Source organism: Micromys minutus (assembly GCF_963924665.1).
Source record: "Micromys minutus genome assembly, chromosome: 27".
Taxonomy (NCBI): Eukaryota; Metazoa; Chordata; class Mammalia; order Rodentia; family Muridae; genus Micromys; species Micromys minutus.
Genome location: NC_137962.1, coordinates 9330537 through 9356969, shown reverse-complemented (window position 1 = coordinate 9356969; position 26433 = coordinate 9330537). Strand labels below are relative to the sequence as shown.

The 26433-nt window shown below is 40.4% G+C and overlaps 1 protein-coding gene across 1 annotated transcript in view; it reads left to right on the top strand.

Annotated features, from left to right (window-relative positions):
• DNAAF11 (dynein axonemal assembly factor 11) overlaps positions 1-26433 on the top strand; it is a gene marked incomplete at both ends in the record, with an annotated part of 100362 nt that overhangs the window by 28553 nt on the left and 45376 nt on the right. Inside the window, 4 exons of the mRNA XM_080939436.1 lie at positions 6131-6354; positions 10372-10563; positions 13466-13543; positions 18434-18499. Coding sequence (XP_080795562.1) covers positions 6131-6354; positions 10372-10563; positions 13466-13543; positions 18434-18499 — 560 coding nt within the window. The remainder of the gene's footprint in view (positions 1-6130; positions 6355-10371; positions 10564-13465; positions 13544-18433; positions 18500-26433) is intronic.

Here is a 26433-nt window from a genome sequence, read left to right as displayed (position 1 = left end):
TGTATATCAAATACTACGTCACTTCTTCAGCAGCTGGGTATTCTTCATCTGGTTCAGTCGTGATACTACAAGGAGTTTAGATCTGGTCCCAAGCCTGCAAGATCGCCTCCCAGGGCTAGGTGCCAGACATGAACCCTAGCAGTTCTTAATCTGCATTTTCAACTTATATTCAGGTTTTCCTTGATCCTTTTGCAGTTTTAATTAATTCAATTGAACAGCTCACAAAACTTTGAGAGACACTTTCTTATACTGTTTGGTTTATTAGGAAGGAGAATGTAAAGGACACAGTTAAAGAGATGCACAGGTGTGATTTGGGAGAGGGAACTGGGAGTTCTCATGCCCTGTCTGAGCTTGCTGCTTTCCAGAGACCTGCATGTCGCCAGTTACAAGGAAGTCCTTTGAATACCATCTTTTTGGGTTTATGGTACCATAGGACATACAGTTGAGGTTCTTCCCCTTTCCTTCTTCAAAGAGTATGGAGCAGGAAGCTTCTGAAATGAGGATGGACTTATGATGGACTAAAAGGTCAGGTGTGTGTGTGTGTATGTGTGTGTGTGTGTGTGTGTGTGTGTGTGTGTGTGTGTAAATGTCAGAGAACAATTTCAGTGTCATTTTCTGGGACACCCTCCACCACTTTTGAGGCAAGGTGTTTCATTGGCCCGGAGCTCACCAATTAGACTAGACAGGGTGGTCAGTGAAGCCCGGGGGTCTCCCTGCATCTGCTTCCCTAAATGCAGTGAGGAGTATGCCTGGCATTTTTATGTGAGCTCTAGGGATCAGATCATGTCTCTATGCTTGCAAGGCAAGCACTATACCAGCTGAGCCTATACTAGCTGAGCTGGCTACCCAGTGCTAGAGAATTTTGCTATGATCCCCTGAATTCAGGGATATTATAGATTTTTCTATGATTCACTTTGAGGAAGGAATTATAAGTCAGGGACAATGGTTAAAGCCAAATTGTGTATCATAAAACAGTCATATTTTGCCATCATATCCCCCAAATCTAATGATTTTGGAGCTAATATTATTTGGAATCATTTTAAACCTATTATTTAATTAAAATTATGATTCCAAAAAAGTATTAAACTGAGAATAGTAAAGGGGAGAATATTAGTTTTCACAGAAGTACTAAGTTCTTGGCCTACGTGTGGCTCTAGGCATCTGTAACAAGAACACAGAAATACAGTGGTTTTGTGGCATCCATTGGCTTAGTTCTCAAAAGGTATTTCTTCCTTCATCCTCAGTGTTTCCTGTGGTTGAGAAATTGCTAGCTGCTAGATTCTAGACCAGTGTCCTTGTCATGTAAAATTTCTTAGGCTATGGAAATGAGGTGGACAACTGAATCTAGAATAAGAGGTAAGTCATTTTAACACACACACTAAATGGTCATCAGTGCATGAGGTATTTCTAGAAAATGAGTGATGTGAAGAAGAACTTGCTAGACCTGGATCCTAGAGATGGAGGCTATTAGTCATTAGCCGGGAGGAATCAGGGTTAGACTGGAACCACATGGTCACCCCAGCTGGGCTTGTCCATGCGGCTGTGCCCAGGGCAGAGTTGTGAGGAGTCACCATGTACTGAAAATGGCAACAAGTAATGCAAGGCACTCTGGGAACTGTGTCTTTGATGTCCTAGTCCTACAAAGGAGAGTAGTGCAAGGCACTCTGGGAACTGTGTCTTTGATGTCCCAGTCCTACGAAGGAGAGTAGTGCAAGGCACTCTGGGAACTGTGTCTTTGATGTCCCAGTCCTACAAAGGGGAGTAGTGCAAGGCACTCTGGGAACTGTGTCTTTGATGTCCTAGTCCTACAAAGGAGAGTAGTGCAAGGCACTCTGGGAACTGTGTCTTTGATGTCCCAGTCCTACAAAGGGGAGTAGTGCAAGGCACTCTGGGAACTGTGTCTTTGATGTCCCAGTCCTACAAAGGGGAGTAGTGCAAGGCACTCTGGGAACTGTGTCTTTGATGTCCCAGTCCTACAAAGGAGAGTAGTGCAAGGCACTCTGGGAACTGTGTCTTTGATGTCCCAGTCCTACAAAGGGGAGTAGTGCAAGGCACTCTGGGAACTGTGTCTTTGATGTCCCAGTCCTACAAAGGAGAGTAGTGCAAGGCACTCTGGGAACTGTGTCTTTGATGTCCCAGTCCTACAAAGGAGAGTAGTGCAAGGCACTCTGGGAACTGTGTCTTTGATGTCCCAGTCCTACAAAGGAGGCAGTGAAGCACATCAGACATAGGACATTGGGGCTTACAGAATCGCCCCTCCCTGATTGGCCTGACATGCCTGGCATGGAACACAAGGGCCCTGCACCCCCTGTGTCTGACTCTGAGCCTCCACTGTCCAGCACACACACATACACATACACACACACATACACACACACATACACACACATACCTACACACACATACACAAATACACACATACACACATACACACACATACACACACATATACATACACACACATACATACACACATACACACACATACACACACATACACACACATACACACACATGCATACATACATACACACACATACACACACATACACACACACACATATATATACATACACACACACACACACAGAGCTGCTGCTGCTCTGAGTTAGTGTAAACCATTAATTAGATCAAGCCTTCCAGGAGTCAGCCCTCGCTCAGGTTAGTCAGTACCTGTGGGAAGCAGTGCTGGTAATGTGTTTACTGATACTTACACATGAAGCAGACCACCTCACTGAGAGTCTCTAATATTGTCTGAAGGGAACTCTAGCAGTAAATGCACTGGTTTTCTAGGATTGCTGTGTGAAATGCACAGTCTATCTGTGACTTAAATGACAGATTTGTCACATAGCTCTGGAGCACAAATGTTCCAAGAGAAGTTGTAGGAAAATAGGCTGAGTTGGGTTCCTCTCAAGTCCATTAGGGAGAGTCAAGGCCTATCTCCTCCCTAAGGAGTTTAACTCTGACGCATGCTTTCATTGCTCTGACCTCTGCCCCAGTTTTCTCCGGGTGCTCCTAGGCCTCTGTTTCTCCCCATGGCATTCTTGCTGTAGTGACACCAGTTATATGATATTGTGCCCGTGCCACTCCAATATGATATTTTTCCTAAATGAATTATACCCACAATGTCCCTATGTCCTCCAAATTGTCAGATTTTGAGGTCCCGGGATTAAAAGGTCAACTTAGACTCTAAAAATTAGAGGCACTACAAAGAGATCCAATCTTCAATAAGAGTTCTCCCCTTTCCCCAGGTCTGAAGCACCCAGGGTACTGAGTGGGCACTGAGCTTGGTAGCACACAGCACAGTGCTACTCACGATCCCACCTGTAAGCTGCAAGTGTTTTGGGTTATTTTTCTCATTTCTGGATGGATGCTGGTTGTTCCTATAGAGGATCCCAATGAAGCCCCAGGCAAGCTCAGTGGCTTTTCTCTGCAGGGACCCACGCACAGTTATCATCAGTAAGCACAGGCACATGCAGTATCACCGGTAAGTATGGACGCATGCTCAGTTGCCAACAGTGTGGGCTCACGCACAGTTTTCAGTAGCAAAGACACATTCAAGGTGTCATCACTAACCGTGAACACTGCTGTTCCAGATATGGGGACCCTGTCTAGAGGAAGGTCAGGAAATGTAAAGCTTCCATTGCCCTTGCTGTCTAGGCAAGTTTAGAAGGGCTTGTTTGAAATGGAGAAAACGTAAGTCAATTTTGAACAATGCCTACCAGAAATCTTCAAATAAATGGAGTGCTTAAGGCAGTGTTCCCTGGACACAGGGCCAAATATAAAACTAGTTCTCTGTATGAGTCTCTAGTCTTGAAGGTAATAGAGGGGTCTTTTGTCATGCTCTTAGAAACAGTACATCTGAGTATAAGACATTTATAAAGACATTATAAGTCAAATAGGCAAACGTGTTCCAGATATAACCAAGAACAGCATCTTGCTTTCCTAAGTTAATCAAAATCCTAGGTTACAAACTTCTATTTAGCCAGAATCTCCCAGTCCAATCCAATATGCTTAGTTCATATTTATGTTAATATTTTATGATCTCCCTTTATATGAATATACTAATATTTATTTGAAGATTTATGCAATGTGCTTGTTACAGGGATTTATTTTCTTTATGCCATGATTTTATTCAGTTTCCTAACTTGATTTGACTTTAACTCTAACAGAGTAATCTTTGGGAAAATGTACCACAACTGTTTCTTACCTTAAGCTATAGCTGAAGCTGGAGGCGAACTTATTAACATGGCCCCAGTCTTCATAGAAGAATGTTAGAAAAAAAGAGTCTCTGAAAAGCCTGGCGCTCTTCTAATGTATTTCAGTCCAAATGGCATGAAATGTTTCTCGAGATATTCATTATGATGCTCCACTTTAAAGGTATGTTTCCAAGCTAAATATTAGATGAAAGCCAGAAATAATATATCTTGAAATTAAAGGTAGTGAAAATCAAATATCTAACTAATGGCATTTTTCTTTTTTACTTTGGCTGCCAGGAAGCTCAAAACTAAACCTACAGCTTATGCATAGCAGCTGTGCGAGTCTCATGAAAACATGTTTTCTAATCTTTTTATCAGAATTTTGATATGTAAGATGACTTATCTCAGTAGTTGAAAGTTTTATACTACACAAAATTTGTATCTCATTAAATGCACTTTGTAATATCCTGTTTTAGCAGATTAGCACAAATTTAGTGCCATAAAACAGGCAAATTCACTTTAGTGTTCTAAAAGCCAGAGATCAGAAATAATTCCCTGGGCAGAAATGTAGTTGTCAGGGCTATAGTCATGGGACGTATGAGGGAGGAGCCATAGACAGACCTGTGCCTTGCTATTTGCTACCTCTAGAGGGTACTCTTCACTTTGTGTTTATGGCCACTTCCTGGGTTTTCAACACCCTCAGTCTTCACCTCCTTCCCCAGCTCTGAAGCTTGCGCCTGAGCTTATAGGCTCTTTGTAACTCAATGGCTTAACTCTATCACAACTAAGGTTCTTGGACCAGATGAGGTGACATTCACAATGCCTGGATCACAGGCACCAAGGACTTTGTCAAGAGCATCAAATCTGAACCCCATACCTCTTCCTGCAGAAGAGACTAGTCTAATAGACCTCTTTGTACCAGAAGCTTTGACATTTTGTATTTTAGTTAGCATTTTTGTTTTTCTCTTTTGCTTATGTGTATTGGGAAGGGCATGCATGTATGCCCTTGTGTTTTCATGTCGGGGGCACATGGGTGTGCGTGTATGTAGATACAGGCCAGGGGACTAATTCAAGTGTTATTTCTCCTCAGGACCAACTGTGTGTTCTTGTTGTTTGTTTTTATTCAGGGTCTGCCAATGGGACCTGGGGCTTACCAGTTATGGTAGGCTGGCTGTCTGGCCAAAGAGTTTCCACTGTGCTGGAATGATACATGTGTACCACCACACTGGGGTTTTTACATGGACACAAAGGGTAGAACACAGTTCTCCTGCTTGTGCAGCAAGAACATTATTGACTGAGCCAACTTCTCACCCTCTATTTCCATTTTAATTTGGAAAAACTATGTAACTATCATGTAAACACTGTCTATAACAATGAACACTTTGTTAACATACCCAAGGCGACACAGGAGCTGACTTGAGTTGGAGCTCCTTGTGTAAAGTCCTTTCCATGACGAGTCTTAGAGAATTCTATTGTTTCAGGAGCTATGATTTGATTTAAGCACCAACAACTTAATATAGTGAGCAGTTATAAAATTAATAGAAATATTTTGAGAGCTTGTCATGAATTATTTTGACAGAAGACCCTACTTATTTCCAGTAAGGGTGCTTTGTAAACTCTGTATGACTTTTATGAAATAAGCATTGATTTAGGCCAATATTTCTGATTTCCTGTTAATTACTTTGTTTTAGTTTTTGTTGTTATAGCATCAGTATTTCTAATTTAAAATATACCAATAAAAATTAACTTGGGGCTAATCCTTTGTTCTTTCTTTACTTCTTTCCCTTCTGTTTTTCTTCTTTGCAAGTTGACACAGTGTGGCCTTATGGTCCCAGAAATCCTCTTGTCTCAGCCACCGAGTGCTAGTGTAACAGGCAGCAATCACCTTGCTTGGATGGACTAATTGTCTTGTCTGTTGCTTTTTGTTTAAGTGGTTGGATGGCAAAGAAATAGAGCGTTCCGAAAGGATCCAGGCACTGCAGAACTACACAGCAGTTGAACAGCAAATCCGAGAGCAGGAGAAAGCTTACTGCCTTAGACGAGCCAAAGAGAAAGAGGAAGCTCAGAGGAAACTCGAGGAAGAAAATGGCAGTGAAGACAAAAAGAGCAACCCAGGCTTCGATGGGCATTGGAACACAGGCATCCAAGCTGCTTGGTGTGTTTATCAGTGGTTTGAATTCTTGTTAACTCCCATTACAATACCAGCACAATTTTCTCCCCAAGGTGTTCACAGCATCAGTTATGTTCCAGAACATAACAGCACAGTAAGCTTGGCTGGCTTGGAGATGAATATCCCACGATGATGATTGCAGAAGAATTTCTTCCCTTAGAAAAATTGCTTTTTCTAACCAGCAACTGGCATTTGCATCTGAAATTATCCCTAGAGAAATCTCTCTAAACATGTACAGAAAAGATGAATTAACAGGTGTACCTTGATTTCAAAGGCAGAAATAGTTTAGAAAAGTTAAATGCAAATCACACAATAATAAAATGAATAATTCTGATTGAATCATGGAACATTCTATTTTGTGAGTTACATAGTGAATACATTTTAAAATGTGATTAATAACCCTCTAATTGATCTCTTATGAATCTGAATTTTTTGTGGTATTTATTTTAAGTGAATCACAACTATAATCACTTGATTTGAATCTATATAAAGTTATAAATATTTACATAATATATTTTTATTGCGAAAATAATAATTATAAAATATTTCAGATGTATACAAGCTTTATAAACAATTAAACAGGAAGCTATTGTTCTACCACCCAGACAGAATAAGTGACAGTCATTTGTATGGTTGCAGTAATTCTTTTAGAAATACTGAGCTGTCAGGAAAATTCTGGAAGCCTGCTGTGTACCTTTGTGTTATGTTCCCCTCACTACCCTCAGTGGTGTCTGCTGCCCTAAAACCCACATGTGGACGACATATATTTTACTGTGGCCAGGAATGGGAGCTCATTTTTTTTATACCAGCATTTGGGAAACTGAGGCAGCAAGTCTTTGTGAGTCCAGGCCAGCCAGGGCTATTGAGAAACATCTGCCTATAAATATCTTAATGTAGTAAAACTTACTATTGTTCTTTTGTCTGGCTTGTGAAATGCTTCATGACATTCTGTCTGTGGATCTAGACTCAGCTCTGTCAGTGATGACTAGGGTATCCCTCATCTATTACTGAGTCGTTGGCTTAGTTTGGGAGGAAAAGGAAGCAGCCCCATCCCCCCAAGATTTCAGGAAAAAGAAAACATGGTTGATATTCATAGGCTATAGAAAGGGGAGATGAACATTGTCCCTCTCAGCTTCATGAAGAGTGGGAAAAATGGGTTAGTGAGTTACATCAGATAGAGAACAGGAATCACAAGAGGGGTACTGTCAGCATTTCACAAGGTGACTAGTGACAATCTCACAGGCTAAGTGCTGATGTTAAGACGGAACCAGGCTTGAGGGGTCTTAAAGGGATACTAGCCATGTGAGTGAGCTCAAAAGACACGGTGGCTTGAACTGGCAGTTTCAGAGAGGTTACATGAGCAGTGGTCATGTGGCCAGTACTCACCTACTTCTCCTACCCATCCTCTTGGGCCAAACATAAGGCTGGAGAATCCGATCAGGCATGCCGATGGGCACAGAGGTAAAAAGACGAGGCAGGGGAGTGAGAGTATACTGCGCATGTTTCCCAGGCAAAACCCAACTGTGAGCTGGTCTGGGTCAGATTGGAACTTGGACAGGGAATAAGGGGCTTCAGTTTAGAGTTCAAAGTTTTGTTTAAACTTTAGACCTTTTAAGGCCTGGGCTTGAGTTTTAGCTGAAGTGAAATTATTCTTCAGCAGTGCCTATGCCATTGTGGGTTCTGCTGATAAGTGGGGGAGAGGAGAGCGAGAATGAACTTAAAGAAGTAACTAAGAGGAGACTCTATTCATCCCTAGAGAGCTGAGAAATTTCATCACCAGCTACGCACATTTAGATTCAATCTGATTCTGAAGACTTAAGTTACTTAGCTAATGCTTTTGTTAGTTTTTATTTTCTAAATTTTTTTTATATTTGTATTTATTGCAAATTTCATTTAATGTATTTTGATGATAGTCCTTCCTTTTTTTCCAACTCCTCCCATATCTTCCTCTCTCCCTACCCATCCATCCACTTCATAATCTCTCTTTCTTAAAAACCAAAGGAAGACCAAAAAGTTTTCTCTCTCTCAATCACACACACACACACACACACACACACATCATGCCATACTATAATACATCACCATGGAATTTGGTTTGTGTTGACTATCTACTTGTAGATATGGGCCCACCCTGGAGTGTGCTTAATATACTTTAGTTCTACAGCAAGAAACTCCTTTCAGTGATTTGCATTGTTTTTTTTCATTGACACTCTGTTGGAGAAAACTGCTTCTTTCTCTCCAGCAGCTACCAGTTGCAAATAGCTTCTTAACTAGGGGTGACACTTTGCACCCACTTCCCCCTTTTTACTGCTGGAACTAAGTCTGCCTTGAACCTGTGCCGGTATTGTGCTTGCTGTCACAGTTGCTATGAATTCATGTGTTTACCAGTCTTCTTATGAATGAAAGACACTGTTTCCCATGGGGTCATTCATTCTGCTGGCCCTTTAGAAATTTCTGTCTCCTCCTCCACATAGCTCCCTGCAGGGGAGCTGCCCAACAAGACATCCCATTTACAGCCGAGTGCTGCAAAGTCTTGCTCCCTGTACATTGTCTAGTTCCGGGTCCCGGTATTAATTACCATCTGCTGCAAGAAGACGTGTCTCTAAAGTTGGATGAGCAATGCGTTCATCCATGGATATATTCCACTAAGAGCCATTGTTATGTTCATTAAGTACAGTAGCTGTATTAGTTTTGCATAGGTAGAGATTTTAGACCATTTTTAAATTTTAGATGGTAAGTCAACTTTATAGGGAAAAACTTTATGTAAGGCTGGAGCTAATTACTCCAGTGGCAATGCAGCGGAATATTGTGGAATATTACTGATGCCTCATAGGTTGATGTTTCTGTACAATAAGGAACTTTATCTATAGGGCAAAGTCCCCTTTTCAGTTATTTTCATGATTTTATTCACTGAAATATACAGTCGTTCATAACATGATTTCAAAAAAAGCAGAACTTTTCCCTATGTTCTGCCCATACTATCTGAATTCAGTATTTTTCTCTAATCAATGCCTTTATAAAAATAGTATTTTTTGTGAAGATCAACCAAATAAGTATTTTTTTTTTTTTTGGTAATAATCTCCAGATAATGCAATGATCTGGTGTATAGTGAGTTATTATTTAATGTACCTAGCTTCACATACATTTACACTGCATGTGTATTGTAGGGAGTGATGAGGGGAGAGGCTGCCCTAATGTTCGCTGCTCACTGCTATCATTCCCTGTCTACTAGAACAGAACCACGCTCTGAAAGTGATCCCTGGTCCCTCTTGCCCAAGAATCTGTCTCAGTAAGTTTCTTAAACTCATGCTGAACAAATGCTGAACAGTTCATAAAACACTCACTCAATTACACAGAGAGATCATTTAATTCCCAGACAATACACGAAACTGGGCAAAAGAGAGAACAGAGAGCTACTACCATACAAAGTAGCATAATCAGAGGTTAACCATGAAAAATAAAGTGGAGGCCATACTGCAGAAAGGCTCACGTCTCTGAAGAGCATTTAGAGGGAGAGATTATTGAAGAACCTTGAAATAAAATGAGCAAATTGTCTATTGGAGCCAGAGAGTGATTGAAGCCATGTAGAGAGAGAATCTGATAGGAGGGGGCTGGATGTGGGGGAATTTGCAAATGTCCACTGATCTCCAAGCTCAGCTGATCACCAGTACCGCCTGCAAGATACCACGTGGACCCATGGAGCCCTCTCTATATCTGCGAATAGATGCTGATAAGAGGTCAGAAATCAAAGCTTCCCAGGCAACTCATATCAACTAGGCACAGGAACACTCAGTCTGGGTAGTGTGATATTTTAAAGATAGAAAATGAGGGTCTGCCTTGGTTCTGGGACAACAATTTCCTTCATCTTAGCTCATGTGAACTTCAAATGACATTTTTCATTCACCGGTATGAAGCTAATATAGTAAAGCATAAATCTCATTAATGATGGACCTCCTGTTCATTCTTGGGCTTACATGCTCTGGGTTTGTCTGCTCTGTCCAGCCCCTCTCCTATAGAGAACAAAGACAATCTTCACTTACCAGAAACACAAGAAGAACAGCACAGTACAAAGAAATCAGATGAAACTGAAGATGATCTGGCATTCTGGAACAAACCATCTTTGTTCACCCCTGAATCTAGATTGGAAACTCTCAGACATATGGAGAAACAACGTAAAGCCCAAGATAAGTTTAGGTATTCATTTTTCTTTATGATGAAATGAGTCACTCTCCTGTGGACTATATATTCTCTCCATTGTACATGTTTTACCTATGATCTGTGCCAAACCATTATTAACCATCACATAGGAATCTTGCCTTTTCCACATACAGCTTTTTGGTGAATTTTATTGGCTAACTTCATTAACATAAAAATACAAGTTTAGGACATCATGAGTTATGACATTTGAGACACAGTTTTGTTTTGTTTCTTTTTAGTCACTTTACATAATAGAAATAGTGTGGCCTAGGTGTAGTGGAAATTAATAAAACTTCTGGGCTGGAGCCTCTACCCTGCCTTGATTATTGAGTTACTTAATGAAAGACACTCTCAGCCTCATTTATAGCTTTAATATGCCTTAAGCAGCACAAAAGCTGGGCAGTTCCTTCTAAGTTATTAGAATCAATTTTCCTACTAATAACCTGAAGTTATTGCTTCATATTTACTATGTTCCATCTAGGCTGCTCTTAACTCCTACTGGGAAGCCCTTAGGGCCACACTTTCTTGACCCTTATCCATGGTGGCTTCCTTCTTCTTTCTCCTTGTCCTTCCTGACCCAAGCCTGTGAAACCTCAACCCCACCTATGTCTCTTTTGCCCAGCTATTGGCTGTTGGTATCCTTATTCACCAATCACAATTAACTGGGAGCAGGGTTACTCAATGTCTTAAATGTGGACTCTCTTGTCTTTGGGGTAACCAATCTTGGGAGCCCCAAATTAACATTAGAATATAGGCAGAATTAGGCCAATCCACTACACCTAGGTTAGAAATACAACGTAAGGCTCAAAGAAAAAATTATTTTGTGGAATGAGTGAATCTTTGGATCTGTTTTGTCTAATTCTGCAAAGTGCAGAATTAGAATTAGTTTCACTAAGCTTTTTGTTCTCATGGTACACCTTCCCTGGACAGTTCCAAGTATGATGTCCCTTTTGAAAATCTTAGATGTAATGTTACTACTTATCGCCAGAATCCCTAAGCAAAGCTTGTGCAATAGCACCTTTCCTGACATAGACTCTGTTTCTTTCCATTTCGTGTCCAAACTGAAATCTAGTATGCAAAATATATCACTGATAGGAATACTTGGAATTTGTGAACTTGAGAACATTATCAGTTAGCTCTGAAATGGTTGTCCACACGGTAATGAGATGAATAAAAAACAGTAAGTTTTCTATGATTATCAATGGAAAGCAAGAAACCAAGTAGAAAAACTTCTAAAAGTCTCTACCACTTCCATAAAATGTTCTTCACTAGTTAAGGAGATAGAGAAATGAAAAATGTAGTGACTACTTCACTCTGTTAAGCAAAACACAGCACCTGTTTTAAAACTCCACTGTGGTATTTTGTTTGTTTTTTTGATAAAAGCAGATAAGCCTATAAACATGAAGGTTCTATACAGATTTAAATATGAATTCTATGTGTTTGTAGACATACAGTATTCCTAACATGTACTCTTCTTCCTGAATATGTATTGTTTGTGTTTGTATATAATATAATATGTTTATATAAGTAATTTATATCATACAAAGTCTAGAATCAGGAGAAAGCTTTTTCCCCTAACACTAAAAGTACAGCTGAGTTGCTTGGAGACTCAACCATGCTGTTTCGCCTGCCTCCTTGTATACATTTTATTAGCTGAGAGGAAGTAGTAACAAAGGCCAGCCTTTTGCCCTATATGAACTCTTGTCCACACTGAAAACAGTGAAGCTCTGTGTTTCCAGATCCCTTCACTGTCCTAAGTCACTAAAAAGCTTGATTAGATCAAGGGGCCCAGTTAATGTGCAGAAGAATGTAAGACTAAAACAATAAAGTTAACCAACACAAAATCCTTATATAAACGACGGTAGAAATTCAAGGCACATGTTTACATAAGGTTACATCGTCCTTCCTTCTGTCCACATCTGCCTATTCACACGTTCAAATGTTATCTGCAATAAAGAAAACCATGTGCTGACTTTTTGCTTTACACAGTCCATTTTTCTGTTCCACCTCTGCTTACTGTGTTCAACACAGTAAGAATGAACAAACTTGGTTTGATAGCACCTGCTTCTTCCTCTCCCTGTAACTGTGTAGGTCACTTCTAGTCTCTGAGTAGATCAACCTGTAACATGGTTTGGCTTTGATAAGAAGTGGTCTGGGACCAACCTTAACGGTCCAGCACTCCCCTGGCATGTATGCACCCCGATTTAACCCCGAGCACTACACACAAGACCCCTAAACTTCAATGGTATATACTTGCTTGCTAGATACACAGTCAACATTTTTCTCCATCAGTGTGTAAAGAGAAAACACATTTTTAACAGCTTCGAGGTGCTTTCCAGTGGCACATACCACAGTAGAGTGAATCAACCCTCCACTGAGAGTGTCTGAGCAGTTCTGGACTTGCCACTGGAAACGATGTTGTGAGAAGTGTCAGTTTACACATTCCTTCTGCACCAGCATTTTTATTTCCACGGGATAGCTTTCACTTGTATTTCAAAAATCGCAATTTCAGCCAAAGCAGAAGTTCCACACGTGGAGAACTGACAGTTATCTGAGTAAACCACGCATAAAATAGACTCATTTAAATATTCATGAGAATTTCATGAAAAGGAATTTACTTCCCCAATTTAAATTCCCCGGCAAATTGTTTTGGTCTTTGGAGATACAAATATAACCATGTAAAACTTGGTTTGTTTTTTAGCAAGGAGTGAAGAATTGCGGGGGCAGACTCTCTGTGAGCTGAGTGTGGTAACAAATGCCTGATCAAATTTCTAAAAAAATTTATGACTTATGATCAAGTACCTAAAAGTAATACAAGGACGAATTGGCAATGTTTAAACTCTCTTTATTTCCCTTGTCTACCCCTCGGTCTCTCCCATCACCCCCACTCGACCTTAAGTGAAAAGAAAAAGAAAGTGAAGCCACCCAGGACTTTGATTACAGAAGATGGGAAAGTCCTGAATGTCAACGAAGCCAAGTAAGTGAGAGTAAGGCCAAGTGTGTTAGTGAGCGCACACTGCTGTGGCCTCGGCCACAGGCTTGCTTTGATTAGAACATGCTGACCCCTGTAAAGGAGTGTGAGGAGTGTACCGTAATGTCATTTTGTGTATGACTGGGAGCCAGATATCTCTATTTCTAGTGTGAAATTCTCTTGGTTTCTAGAAAACACTTCTGACATATGGAAATCTTAGTTATCTATGCATCTCATGAAATCTTGGACCATATTCACTTTTATGCCTCTGAAAACTGTCACTGCGTCATTGTCCTGTTTATGATTTTTTTTTTTGAAGCTCTGCCACAAGCAGTCTGGCTGAAAACACCGAGGTCTCTCCTTCACGTCTGCATTTTCCCTGGGACACATTTAGAAAGCATTCAGAAGCTAGGAACAGGCATTGCTATAAATACCTCAGTAAGGGAGAGAGAGGAAAAGTTGAAAATCCTCAAGTCTCATAATACCTGAGCTACCCTGTCTGTCTGTCTGTCTGAAAGTGGAGAATTAGCTTACATACCCACGGTGCCTTTTATAATCTCAATACAAATAAATATGCTAAATATAGGCTAAATCTCATTAGCTTCATTTCATTACTCAAAGCCCATTTATTGCTATCATTTCATTTACTAGGTCATTACCACAACAAAGACAATCTAGCGGCATTCCAGGCATATCTCATCTTCACAGAAAGCATGTTTGGCAGACAGAAGATCAGCTCTTTAGGTCAGCGATATGGTCACACAGTTAAGCTGATGCATCCGGCTTGACCACACTGGCCCAGTTGTAATGATTTTCCTGATCAAGGCTCCAGCTTCCCCTCTGACATGCCCCCTTTTCATCCAGCGGACAGGAAAGCAGCTCCACACAGTAGGGCAGGTACAGCAGATGCACACGGTATTGCACACGGCAGGAGCCACCTTCCCCAAATCTGAATGTCTAAGGGGAAGACAATCTATCTTCAGCTTCAACATGGAAGGGAGACTCTCAGAGCCCTATGTGCTCTCAAAGAAAGCATTGTTCTTCCTGCCACACTATCCAGTCAGTTCTCTTAAGACGTCTCTATGAAGAAATTATTCATCACTGCTCCCCGAGGAGGACTAGATTATTAGTCCCCGAGGCCTTTGGACATCCCTCCTTCGTGTGCCAGGTCGTCTGTCCTCATCAGAATTATATTCCCTTATATCTACCCCAGTTCCTTTCCCTCCTTTCCCTTTCTGCCATCCACCTGTATCGTCTGGAGCTTGAAAATCCAGCACCAGCATCACCCCTCCTCAGGTGCTTTGTGACTAGGAGCAGAGCTTCTGCTTCCACCATGGACCACAAGCATCCTGTCCACTAACCTCTGGAAAAGTCATAGCCCATAGCACCATGCTCTCTATCTGACTTCCTTCCCCCAAAATCCTCCAGTGTCTGTGGAATGTTTACCCCTTCTTAGTGACCTACTTAAACCCACTCAGTTCCCAAGCCGCCCTCCCCCCAATTCAGCTCATGTAAGGTTCTAGCACCTGGACCACAATTTCTCTACGTCATCCAACCTATCCTCTGCCCTGGTGACCTGTGACATATTTTTTCTCCCTTTAGCTCAGCCATAACAGTCTCATTTCATCACTCTATTTGCTGTCATGTCCTAAGCCTTAACCTTGTCAACTCAACTAAATGTCATCCCCAGTGTCCCAGACACCCTCTGTCTTAGTCAGGGTTTCTATTCCTGCACAAACATCAGGATCAAGACGCAAGCTGGAGAACAAAGTATTTATTTAGCTTACACTTCCACACTGCTGTTCATCACCAAAGGAAGTGAGGACTGGAACTCAAGCAGGTCAGGAAGCAGGAGCTGATGCAGAGGCCCTAGATGGATGTTACTTACTGGCTTGCTTCCCCTGGCTTTCTCAGCCTGCTTTCTTATAGAACCCAGGTCTACCAGCCCAGGGATAGCACCACCCACAATGGGCTGGGCCCTCCCTGCCTGATCACAAGTTGAGAAAATGCCTTACAGTTGGATCTCATGGAGGCATCTCCTCAACTGAGGATCCTTCCCTGTGATAACTCCAGCTTGTGTCAGGTAGACACAGCACCAGCCAGCACACCCTCCATTCCAGCAGTCGGGCACCATCTCCACAGGAATCTCCTCACTCTATAGCTTTATCGTCCTCACACTGTGTTGTCTCTCTTGCTGCTTTGGATTTTCTGACCCTCACAGAAACACTTCCTCAGCAGAATCCTCAGCTCCTGTCTTTCCTTCGGCCCACCATCACCAAGCCATAGATCATTGTTTAGCCTTGAGCATTCCCCTCAGCTCCGTGTCCATGGGGCGAAGCACCTACCTTCACCCACTGCTCTTGTTGCAGGTGCAGGTACCATGGGTCTCAAGCCACCTGTGGTTCTCTTGAACTGTCTGGAAAACGTTCCCTCAGTCACTTGTAGGCAGAGGTCACACCTCTTCCTCCTCCTCATCTCTAGCACTGCCTTATGGTCCCATAGACTTAACCAATGACGTTGTTTCTTAGCTCTCTGGAACAACAAACTTAACCAGACATCTTCTGTTTCCTGTGGTGGACAGGTCCTCCTGCTGTGATGGCTATGCTGTCAAAACCCAGACCCTGGCTGGCTCACTGTTCAGCTTCTCGTACTATCTGGGGCTTACATCTCAGCATCCCGTGCTCTCTGCATCATTCCTGGCCACTTCACTGGAACCACAGCACCAGCATATAGGCATATCTTAGTAACTTTAATCTTAAAGAACAAAACTAAGACCCTCCTCCCACACACAGTTCTCCAGTTTCTGTCAACTTCTCATCCTTGAGCTGCAGCCAACTTTCTTGGCAGACTTGTCCGTATTCAGTCTTTGATATTTTACTTCCCATTTCATCTTGAATCCACTTCTGAATATTGCATTATCCACAATCATTCATAGTGATCATTCGTAGTCAGGCCCCATCTTATTCTACTTTGGAGACTTGGATGGAACAGAGAGTTCCTTCCTTGGTAAAGCAGCTCTTGCTCTTGTTGTTATGGTTGGGCAGATCCATGGCCTTGCCTCCCATGAGCTTTAGTTTCTCAGCTGTCCCTGTTTTGCCGAGTTTTCTGGACCAGGACTTCACCAAATCTTATGGCTTTTCTAAGCACAAAGAAGGGAAGTAGATACAAAATCTTCCACCCCAACCAAGCAGATATTTGCAGTTGATACCTGCTAGGAAAAAAGTTTAATGTGGCAAAACAAATACCCAAAAGAAACCCTCTAGCTTTGATTACAGTGTTCACATTACTCATAACAAGACCCTGCCTCTTCCCTGAGTTCAAGTCTTCCATATTCAGTTAGTTAGGAGGCATTATTTTGTTGACATACATGATTGAAAAAAGAACAACTGATTTCTATCTCCCTACTTTCTCTTCTCTGCCCCCTGCTTCCACAAACTTATCCCCCACTGTCTCCATCTCAGGAACAATCATCTACCCACTGGCTCTAAAACACAAATCCCTTGATTCACAATTCTGCTCCTTGGCTTTTATCGGTGATTTTCTTATACTTTAATTTCAATATCATCAGAGTACAACTATTCATTAACCCCTCTATTTCTATCTTAGGGTGAGTCAGTGCTGCCCTGTACTGAGACAGTTACAATGCCTGATAAATAGCCTCTGGGATTCATGTGTTGGATGCTCTTTTATTCTCAGCTAAATAAAGATGTCAGTTGGGAAAGGACACAAATGTTTTTAAAGAGAAAATCCTGGAAAGTGCCTACAAGACATTCAATCTTGGTGCAAGGGAGGATGGGGAATGGCATTTTTTATTTGGTATAACCATGTACTTCGTGTGAGTATATTACTAGAGATAAAGGGAAAATAGTAGGGACTTAATCAGTGATCTTTGACCCAGAACAAACCTCTAAAACTAGTTTTAAGTGATATGGAAAAAGAGTTGAAATTAATGGACTATATAATTGTGGAATAAACAATCAAGGCAGGGAGGACATCACACAGAAGGCTCCCAAGAAATGAAGGGTACATGGCTTATTTGAGACCCTGTAGGAGACTTCTGCAGTTAGATTGTTGGCAACAAGAGTCCCTGCTGCAATAGACCTGTATTGAATAGTCAAAGGTAGAGGATAATTTGTATTTCCCCCCAAAAAATGTAGTATCTGTTTTTTAATGTTGGAATATACAGATTACAGTTTAATAAGTTATTTGCTCAAAATGAAACTGACCAAGTAATTCTGTGGAACATGCTGGCAGTGAGGTAGTTACACTAAGGGCTTGGCCAGGGGATATAGCTGAAGCTTGGTCTATCTAGGTTCCTGTGCCTTTTCTCCAAGCACATCCCCTTCTGGGTACCTGTTTCTTTAACTATGGAATAGGCATCATAAATTAGTGGCTGTGTCTCAGCCTTTCCCAGGTAGGGAGGAATGGCAATAGGAAAGGAGATGGAAAACATGTGGCAAGGAGAAAAGGAAGGAAGGATGCTGGGAACTGAGGAATGGGGCTTTGGAAGCACAGCACACAGAGGCAGCATTTGTGTCCCCAGGAAGAAACCTATGCTGGGTTCTAGCAAAGGAAAAGGAAGAGAGCACTTCCACCACCAGGTGTCCCCATCTCTGCACCAAAACAAGTGCTTTAGATGTAATTTACCTTGAAGCCCTTACACATCAACAACGTCAGTAAGAGTAATTTATCAATAGGTTTCCTGGGCTTCTTTTAAAAAATTAAGTTAGCACAGATGTCTTATTGTGATTATTTTGATCAGCAAAAATAAGTTTGTCATTGAGGAGTTTTATATACCGGTTGTCTTTTGCTTTCATTGAATGATGGGGTTATTTTCACAATGTACTAAAGCCATTCTTCTTCCCTTTCACCCCCTCACAAATGCATCATTTTTAGACTTGATTTCTCATTGAAAGATGATGAGAAACACAACCAGATCATCCTGGACCTGGCTGTTTATAGGTAAGTCATTTTTATTATACATTCATCTCATGGCCCTCACATCAGATCTCTTTCTAAGTAGCACCCTGCCTCCCCCAATTCTGTAGCACAGAAATGGAACTTGGGTTGCTGTCTCAAAGAGATAGAGTGCTCATTGTGATTTTTAAAATAGACTTCTTTTTTGTTTTCTATGTAGGAATGCTTGTCTGTATGAATTTATGTGTACCATGTACATACCTGGTGCCCACAGAGGCCAAAGGAGGGCACTGGAATCTCCGGAGCTGGCGTCACAGGCGGTCACAAACTATTGTGCTTGGAATCTGAACCCAGGGCCTCTTGCAAGAGCAACAAGCACTTGTAGCCACTGAGCTGTCTCTGTATCTTTCACTGTAACATTAAACACACGAAGATGAAAGGGAGGGTGAATACATAACCCCAGAGCCCCACAGCTATGAACTTTCAAACAATGTAACTGAGGTTGAAATGATTCTCAGAGCTGTGCTACTTTTTGATGCTTAGACTCCAAGCTCCCTGTGCTTAGTGACTGTTGCCCTAATAGCCCTCTTTGTTTTTCAAAACACTGTGACATAAGAATAAGCCATGGCTGGTCAGCCTTCTCCACTTCATTTCCTCTTAAAGCCGTGGACTTCTGATCATTGCGTGGCCTCTTCCCTGTGCTCCTGCCATTGCCATCGTCAATGTCTTAGTCCTTCAGCCTCTGAGGAGATGTCATCTTATAAGAGAGGACCCTGCTCACTGTCTGAGAAGGACAGAGTCTGCCTTTCTCCAGAACCTCCATCTCTCCTTGTCCTTCACCTGCTTTCTGAGAAAGTCTAGATTTTCTTGTGTTGTAAAATTCTGATGTCAAAGTTCATTGGGCAGTACCTCTCCAGTACATCAAACAGTAGCCCATGCCTATTGGACAAACCACAGATGCAGTGAATGAATGAGTGAGTGAATGAATAGCAATAATGGAGTTCAAGAACATGTCTGAGCATACTTTGATAAAGGACTGTGTTGTTAATGACTTCTGACATGCTCTGTGTCACAGTTGATTTTTCAGTAGCCATGGAAGGTAAGCAAGATAGTTACTCTATAATGATCTAAAAGAAGGCACATTTTCAGAGAGTGACTTCTGTCAACATAAACAGTAACTGGAGAAGGCAGAAAATAATTGCTCAGGTCTCCTTCCAACTTTGCTTTTATAATTGTGGCAAAAATACACATAACATAAAATGTACTGTGCCAAAACATTTAGAAGTATACAGTTCACTAGAACTTAGTAAATTCACAATGCTCTTTAGCCATTTGATACTATCACCTCAACCCCATAAAAGAGCACACAGTAGAAATTTTATATAGATGGAGTTATACAATACATGGTCTCTGTCTGACTGTTTTCTCTTACCATAATGACTTCATGGTTTACCCACTTTCTCATGTTAGAATTTCCTCCCTTTTGATGGCTACATAATATTCCACGGTGTGGGCATCCTTTATTTTTAAAGTTATGGGTGTCTGTGTTCCTTTCACTTAGGTCGTGCTGAGTGGTAGGTAGTTAATCTTAGACGCTCTCCTCATTTTCACACCATTTTCTTGCCCACCACCTACTCTTTTCTCTGCCTACTTGCAGCTTGCCCCACCCTGCTTTTGAAGAAAATTCCATCTTTCTCTCACTGGTTTTATCTCCTCTGTTCTTATAGCTCTCCAGCCTCCATTTCTGTTTTATTTTTTCATTTTTTGTTTTTATCAGAGGGCAGGTAAGTATTCATGGTGCCACCCTTTTCAGTCTATCTCATATTATTTAGGTTATTTCTGAAGTTTTTTAAAAACATTGAATAGTCTCTGTATTTACATTTCTTTTTTTTTCTTTTATTCCCCCAGAGTTATACTGGTTTTTTTCCTTACCACTTTATTATAAAAAAAAGAGGGATACATATATAGATTTTTAAAGGCATTTTGTCATAACATTATATGAATATTTTTGTCAGTACTTAATTCTTTTAGAGGTTTGATAGCACGCATTGAAATCCCACTAGTTACCATAAGCATGAAGTACATGTAGGACAGAACGTAACATGGAAACAGATTTCTTGTTGGGTATAGATTAAGCATAATGATCTGTGAATACCAAAAATCGCCACATAGCTATTGAATTATTAATGATTTGAGGTCCAGGTGTACCACACTCTGAGAGGGTGCTATACATTTATTTTTTTCCCTAAGAAGGATTGAAACTTTTTTTTTTTTTTTTTGGCCTTTGTTTTTTTTTGAGCTTCATATAGTCTGTGAGTTGTTTCTGGGGTGTTCAGAGCTTTCTGGGGTTAGTATCCAATTATCAGTGACTGCATATTATGTCTGCTCTTTTGTGACTGGGTTATGTCACTCAGGATGATATTCTCTAGATGCATCCCTTTTCTTAAGAATTTGGTTAAGTCATTGTTTCTGATAGCTGAGTAGTACTCCATTGTGTAAATGTACCACAATTTTTGTATTTATTCATCTACTGAAGGACATCTGGGTACTTTCCAGCTTCTGGCTATTATAAATAGAGCTTCTATGAACATTGTGGTGCATGTGTCTTTGTTGTATATTGGCGTGTCTCTGGGGTACATGCCCAGGGGTGGAATAACTGGGTGTCATTACATTTCAAATGTTATAACATTTCGTCCCACTCCCATGTTCCTTCCCCTCCCCTTGCTTCCATGAAGGTGTTCCCTCTCCCAATCACCCTCTCCATATTAGTGCCTTGGTGTCCCCGTACACTAGGAAAACGTGCCTTCACTGTACCAAATGCCTCTTCTCCCATTGATGCCAGATAATGCTATCCTCTGCTACATATGCAACTGGAGCCATGGGGTTCTCTATGTGTATTCATTGATTGGTGTTTTAATTCCTGGGAGCTCTGGAGGGTTTGGTTGTTGATAATGTTGTTCTGCCCATGGGGTTGAAAGCACTTTCAGCTTTTCCAGTCCTTTCTCTAGCTCCTTTATTGGGGTCCCTGTGTTCAGTCCTATGGTTAGCTGCAAGCATGCTCAGCTGTATCTGTATGACTCTGGCAGAGCCTCTGATGAGGGATCCATATCTGTCTCTTGCCGGTAAGCACTTCTTGGCATCAGCAATAGTGCTTAGGTTTCCTGGCTGCATATGGGGTGGATCCCCAGGTAAGATCAGTCTCTGAATGATCTTCAATCCCTACTCCTTTATTTTCGCTGAATTTCCTCTTGTGAGTGTTATATTCTCTCTTCTAAGAAGGACTGAGGCATCCACATTCTTGTCTTTCTTCTTTTTTGAGTTTTATAAGGTCTGTGAATTGTTTCTTAAGTATTCAGAGCTTTTGGGAGTAGTATCTGCTTCTCAGTGAGTGCATATCATGTGTGCTCTTTTGTGACTGGGTTGCCTCACCCAGGATGATAGCTTCTAGTTCTATCCATTTGCCTAGGAATTTCATGAAGTCATGATTTCTAACAGCTGAGTAGTACTTCACTGTTATAAATGTATCACAATTTCTGTATCCATTCATCTACTGAAGGACATCTGGGTTCTTTTCAGCTTCTGGCTATTATAAATAAGGCTGCTATGAACATGGTGGACATGTGTCCTTATTGTGTGTTAGAGCATCTTTGTTGTATATGCCCAGAAGTTGAATTACTGGATCTTCAGGTAGGTCTATGTCCAATTTTCTGAGGAACTGCAAGACTGATTTCCAGAGTGGTTGTATTAGCTTGCCACCCCACCAACAATGGAAAAGTGTTCCTCTTTCTCTACATCCTTGCCAGCATCTGCTGTCTCCTGAATTTTTCATCTTAGCCATTCTTACTGGTGTGAGGTGAAATCCCAGGGTTGTTTTGATTTGCATTTCCACTATGACTAGGGATGTTGAACATTTTTTTAGGTGCTTCTCAGCCATTTGGTATACCTTAGTTGAGGATTCTTTGTTTATCTCTGTACCCCATTTTTCAAAATGGGTCTATATGATTCTCTGGAGTATAGCTTCTTGAGTTCTTTATATATATTGGATATTAGCCCCCTATCAGATATAGGATTGGTAAAGATCTTTTTCCATTCTGTTGGTTGCTGTTTTGTCCTCTTGACAGTGTCCTTTGCTTTATAGACACTGCAATTTCATGGGGTCCCATTTTTCTATTCTTGATCTTAGAGCATAAGCCACTAGTGTTCAGAAGTTCAGGAAAATTTCTCCTGTATCTATGTGTTCTAAGCGCTTCTCCACTTTCTCTATTGGTTTTAGTGTACCTGGTTTTATGTGAAGGTCTTTGATCACTTAGACTTGAGCTTTGTAAAGAATGGATCAATTTACATTTTTTTGCATGCTGACTGCCAGTTGAACCAGCACCATTTGTTGAAGATGTTCTTTTTCATTGAATGTTTTCAGCTCCTTTGTCAAAGAACAACTGACTACAGGGGTGTGACTCATTTCTGGTTCTTCAATTCTTTTCCACTGATCTACTTTCCTTTCTCTGTACCAATGCCATGTGATTTTTATCACGATTGATTTGCAATACAGCTTGAGGTCAGGGATAGTGATTCCCTTGGAAGTTCTTTTATTATTGAGAATAATTTTCACTATCTTGGTTTTTGTTATTCCAAATTAATTTGCAAATTGCCCTTTCTAACTCTATGAATTGTTGAATAGAAATTTTCTTGGAGATTGCATTGAAGCTGTAGATTCCTTTGGTAAGGTGGCCATTTTTACTATGTTGACCCTTCCAATCCATGAGTATGGGAGGTCTTTCCATCTTCTGAGATCTTCTTCTGAGGTCTTATTCAGAGATTTGAAATTTTTGTCTTACAGATCTTTTACTTGCTTGGTTAGGGTCACACCAAGGTATATTATATTATTTGTGACTATTTTGAAGGGTGTCATTTACCTAATTTCTTTTTCAACCTGTTTATCCTTTGAGTAGAGGAAGGCTACTGGTTTGTTTGTGTTAATTTTATATCCAGGCACTTTGCTGAAGGTATTTATTGGCTATAATAATTCTCTGGTGGAATTTTTGGGGTCACTTAAGTATACTATAATAATGTCTGCAAATAGTGATATTTTGACTTCTTCCTTTCCAATTTTTCCAATTTCCTTTTGCTCTCTAATTGCTCTTACTAGGACTTTAAGTACTATATTGAATAGGTAGAGGGAGAGTAAGCAGCCTTGTCTAGTCCCTGATTTTAGTGGGATTCCTTCAAGTTTCTCACTATTTACTTTGATGTTGACTACTGGTTTGATATATATTGCTTTTATTATGTTTTGGTTTGGGCCTTTAATTCCTGATTTTTCCAAGATCTTAACATGAAGGGGTGTTAAATTTTGTCAAATGCTTTTTCAGTATCCAATGAGATGATCATGTGGTTTTTTTTCTTTGAGTTTTTTTTTTTTATAGTGGATTACATTGATGGATTTTTGTATATTGAACATCCCTGCATCCCTGAAATGAATCCTATTTAATCATGGTGAATGATCATTTTGAGTGTTCTTGAATTTGGTTTGCAAGTATTTTATTGAATATATTTGCATCGATGTTCATGAGAGAAATTGGTCTGAAGTTCTCTTTCTATGTAGGGTCTTTGTGTGCTTTAGGTATGAGTGTAATTGTGGCTTCGAAGAATGAATTTGATAGTTTTCTTTCTGTTTCTACTTTGTAGAATAGTTTGGAGATTATTGGTAGTAGATTTTCTATGAAAGTATAATAATATTCTGCACTGAACCCATATGTTCCTAGGTTCCTTTTGGTTGGGAGGCTTTTGATGACTGCCTTTATTTCTTTAGGAGTTATGGAACTCTTTGGATGGTTTATCTGATCCTGATTTAACTTTGGTACCTGATATCTGACTATAATATTGTCCATTTTCTCTATAATTTTCTAGTTTTCTTGATTTTAGGCTTTTTAGTAAGATCTGATGATTTCTTGAATTTCTTCAGTTTCTGTTGTTATGTCTCCCTTTTAATTTCTGATTTTGTTAATTTGGATACTCTCTCTGTGCCCTCTAGTCAGTCTGGCTAAGGGTTTGTTCAAATTGTTGATTTTCTGCAAGAGCCAGCTCTTGGTTTGGTTGATTCTTCTTATAGTTCTTTTTCCTTCCACTTAGTTGATTTCACCTCTGAATTTGATTATTTTTTGCTATCTATTTCTTTTGGGTGTATATGCTTCTTTTTGTTTTAACTCTTTCAGGGTTCTGAGAAGCTGCTAATGTGTGCTCTCTCCAGTTTCTTTTTGGAAGCACTCAGAGCTATGAGTTTTCCTCTTAGTACTGCTTTCATTGTATCCCATATGTTTGTGTATGTTGTGCCTTTGTTCTCATTAAATTCAAAAAACAAACAAACAAACAAACAAACAAAAAACACCTTTGATGTCTTTCTTTATTTCTTCCTTTACCAAGTTATCATTGAGTAGAACATTGTTCAGCTTCCATGTGTATGTGAGTTTTTTGTTGGTTTTGTTATTATTGAAGGCCAGACTTAGTCCATGTTGATTTGATAGGATGCATGGGAGTATTCTGATCTTCTTGTATCTGTTAGGCCTGTTTTGTGACCAACTATATGGCCAATTTTAAGGAAGGTACTTTGAGGTGCTGAGAAGAAGGTATATTCTTTTGTTTTAGAATGAAATATTCTATAGATGCCTGTTAAATCTGATTGGTTTATAACTTCTGTTAGTTTCACTCTATCTTTGCTCAGTTTCTGCTTCTATGAGCTGTCTACTGATGAGAGTGGGGTGTTGAATTCTCCCACTATCATTGTGTTTGGTGCAATATATGCTTTGAGCTTTAGTAGAGTTTCTTTTATGAATGTGGGTGCCCTTGTATTTGGAGCATAGATGTTCAAGATTGAGAGTTCATCTTGATAGATCTTTGATAAGTAAAAAGTGTCCTCTTTTATCTTTTTTGATAACTTTTGGTTGAAAATCTATTTTATTCAGTATTAGAAGGGCTATTCCAGCCTGTTTCTTGTGACCATTTGCTTGGAAGGTTTTTTTCCCAGCCTTTTACTCCCAGCCTTTTACTGTCTGACTTTGTCTCTAAGATGAGTTTCCTGTATGCAGCAAAATGCTGGATCCTATTTATGTATCCAGTTTTATAGTCTATGTCTTCTTATTGGGAAATTGAGTCCATTGATGTTAAGAGATATTAAAGAATAGTGATTGTTGTTTCCTGTTAATTTTGTTGCTAGAGGTAGAATTATGTTTGTTTGGTTTTCTTTTGTGGGGGGTGGAGTTGTTGCAAGAAGATTATTTTTATGCTTTTTCTAGGGTGTAGTTTCCCTCCTTGTGTTGGAGTTTATTTTTGAAGTTTTAATTGTGCTAAAATCTTTTGCTGTCTGTGTTACCATATGAGAGTGTAGATGAAGTTAAACCCATGCACCCTGGATTATTCTGTCTTCAATCAAAAGGGCTTACAGAATGCCTCCTCTGTAAAAGGCATGAGGAAATTGTCACCCACATATTCCTGATACCCATGGCTCTCCTTTATCTAAACCCCTGGCATGTGGCACAGGCACTGAGCAATCAGTCTCCTTGTAAGTAACCTCAGACGGAGAAAGGCTATATGCAGGAAAGTAAGCTAGAAAGAGAGCTCAGGGATACAGAATGCCAGTGTGTGTGCATGGGTGATTGACAGTATAGGGTGGCCAGTGAAGCTTGTGGACCTGCACAATTGAAACAGGGGGATGAGAAAGAGTTTGCTCTATAAAGAAGTGGTAATAAAAACAGACAGAGGAAGACCTTGAAGGCAGAAGCAGGTAAATACATGGGAAGCTGAGCTTGGGAGAGGATTGTCTTCTTATTAATATTATGACTTAAAAGCTGCTGATGTAATACTTAATTAACATCAAGAGTCTAAGGGACACAACTCACAAGTGCCTTCAGAGCACTTCAGAGGGCAGAGTGTTTTTTATTATTCAGAGGAAGAAACAGGCTGAGAGGAGTCCAGAAATATGGTCCAAT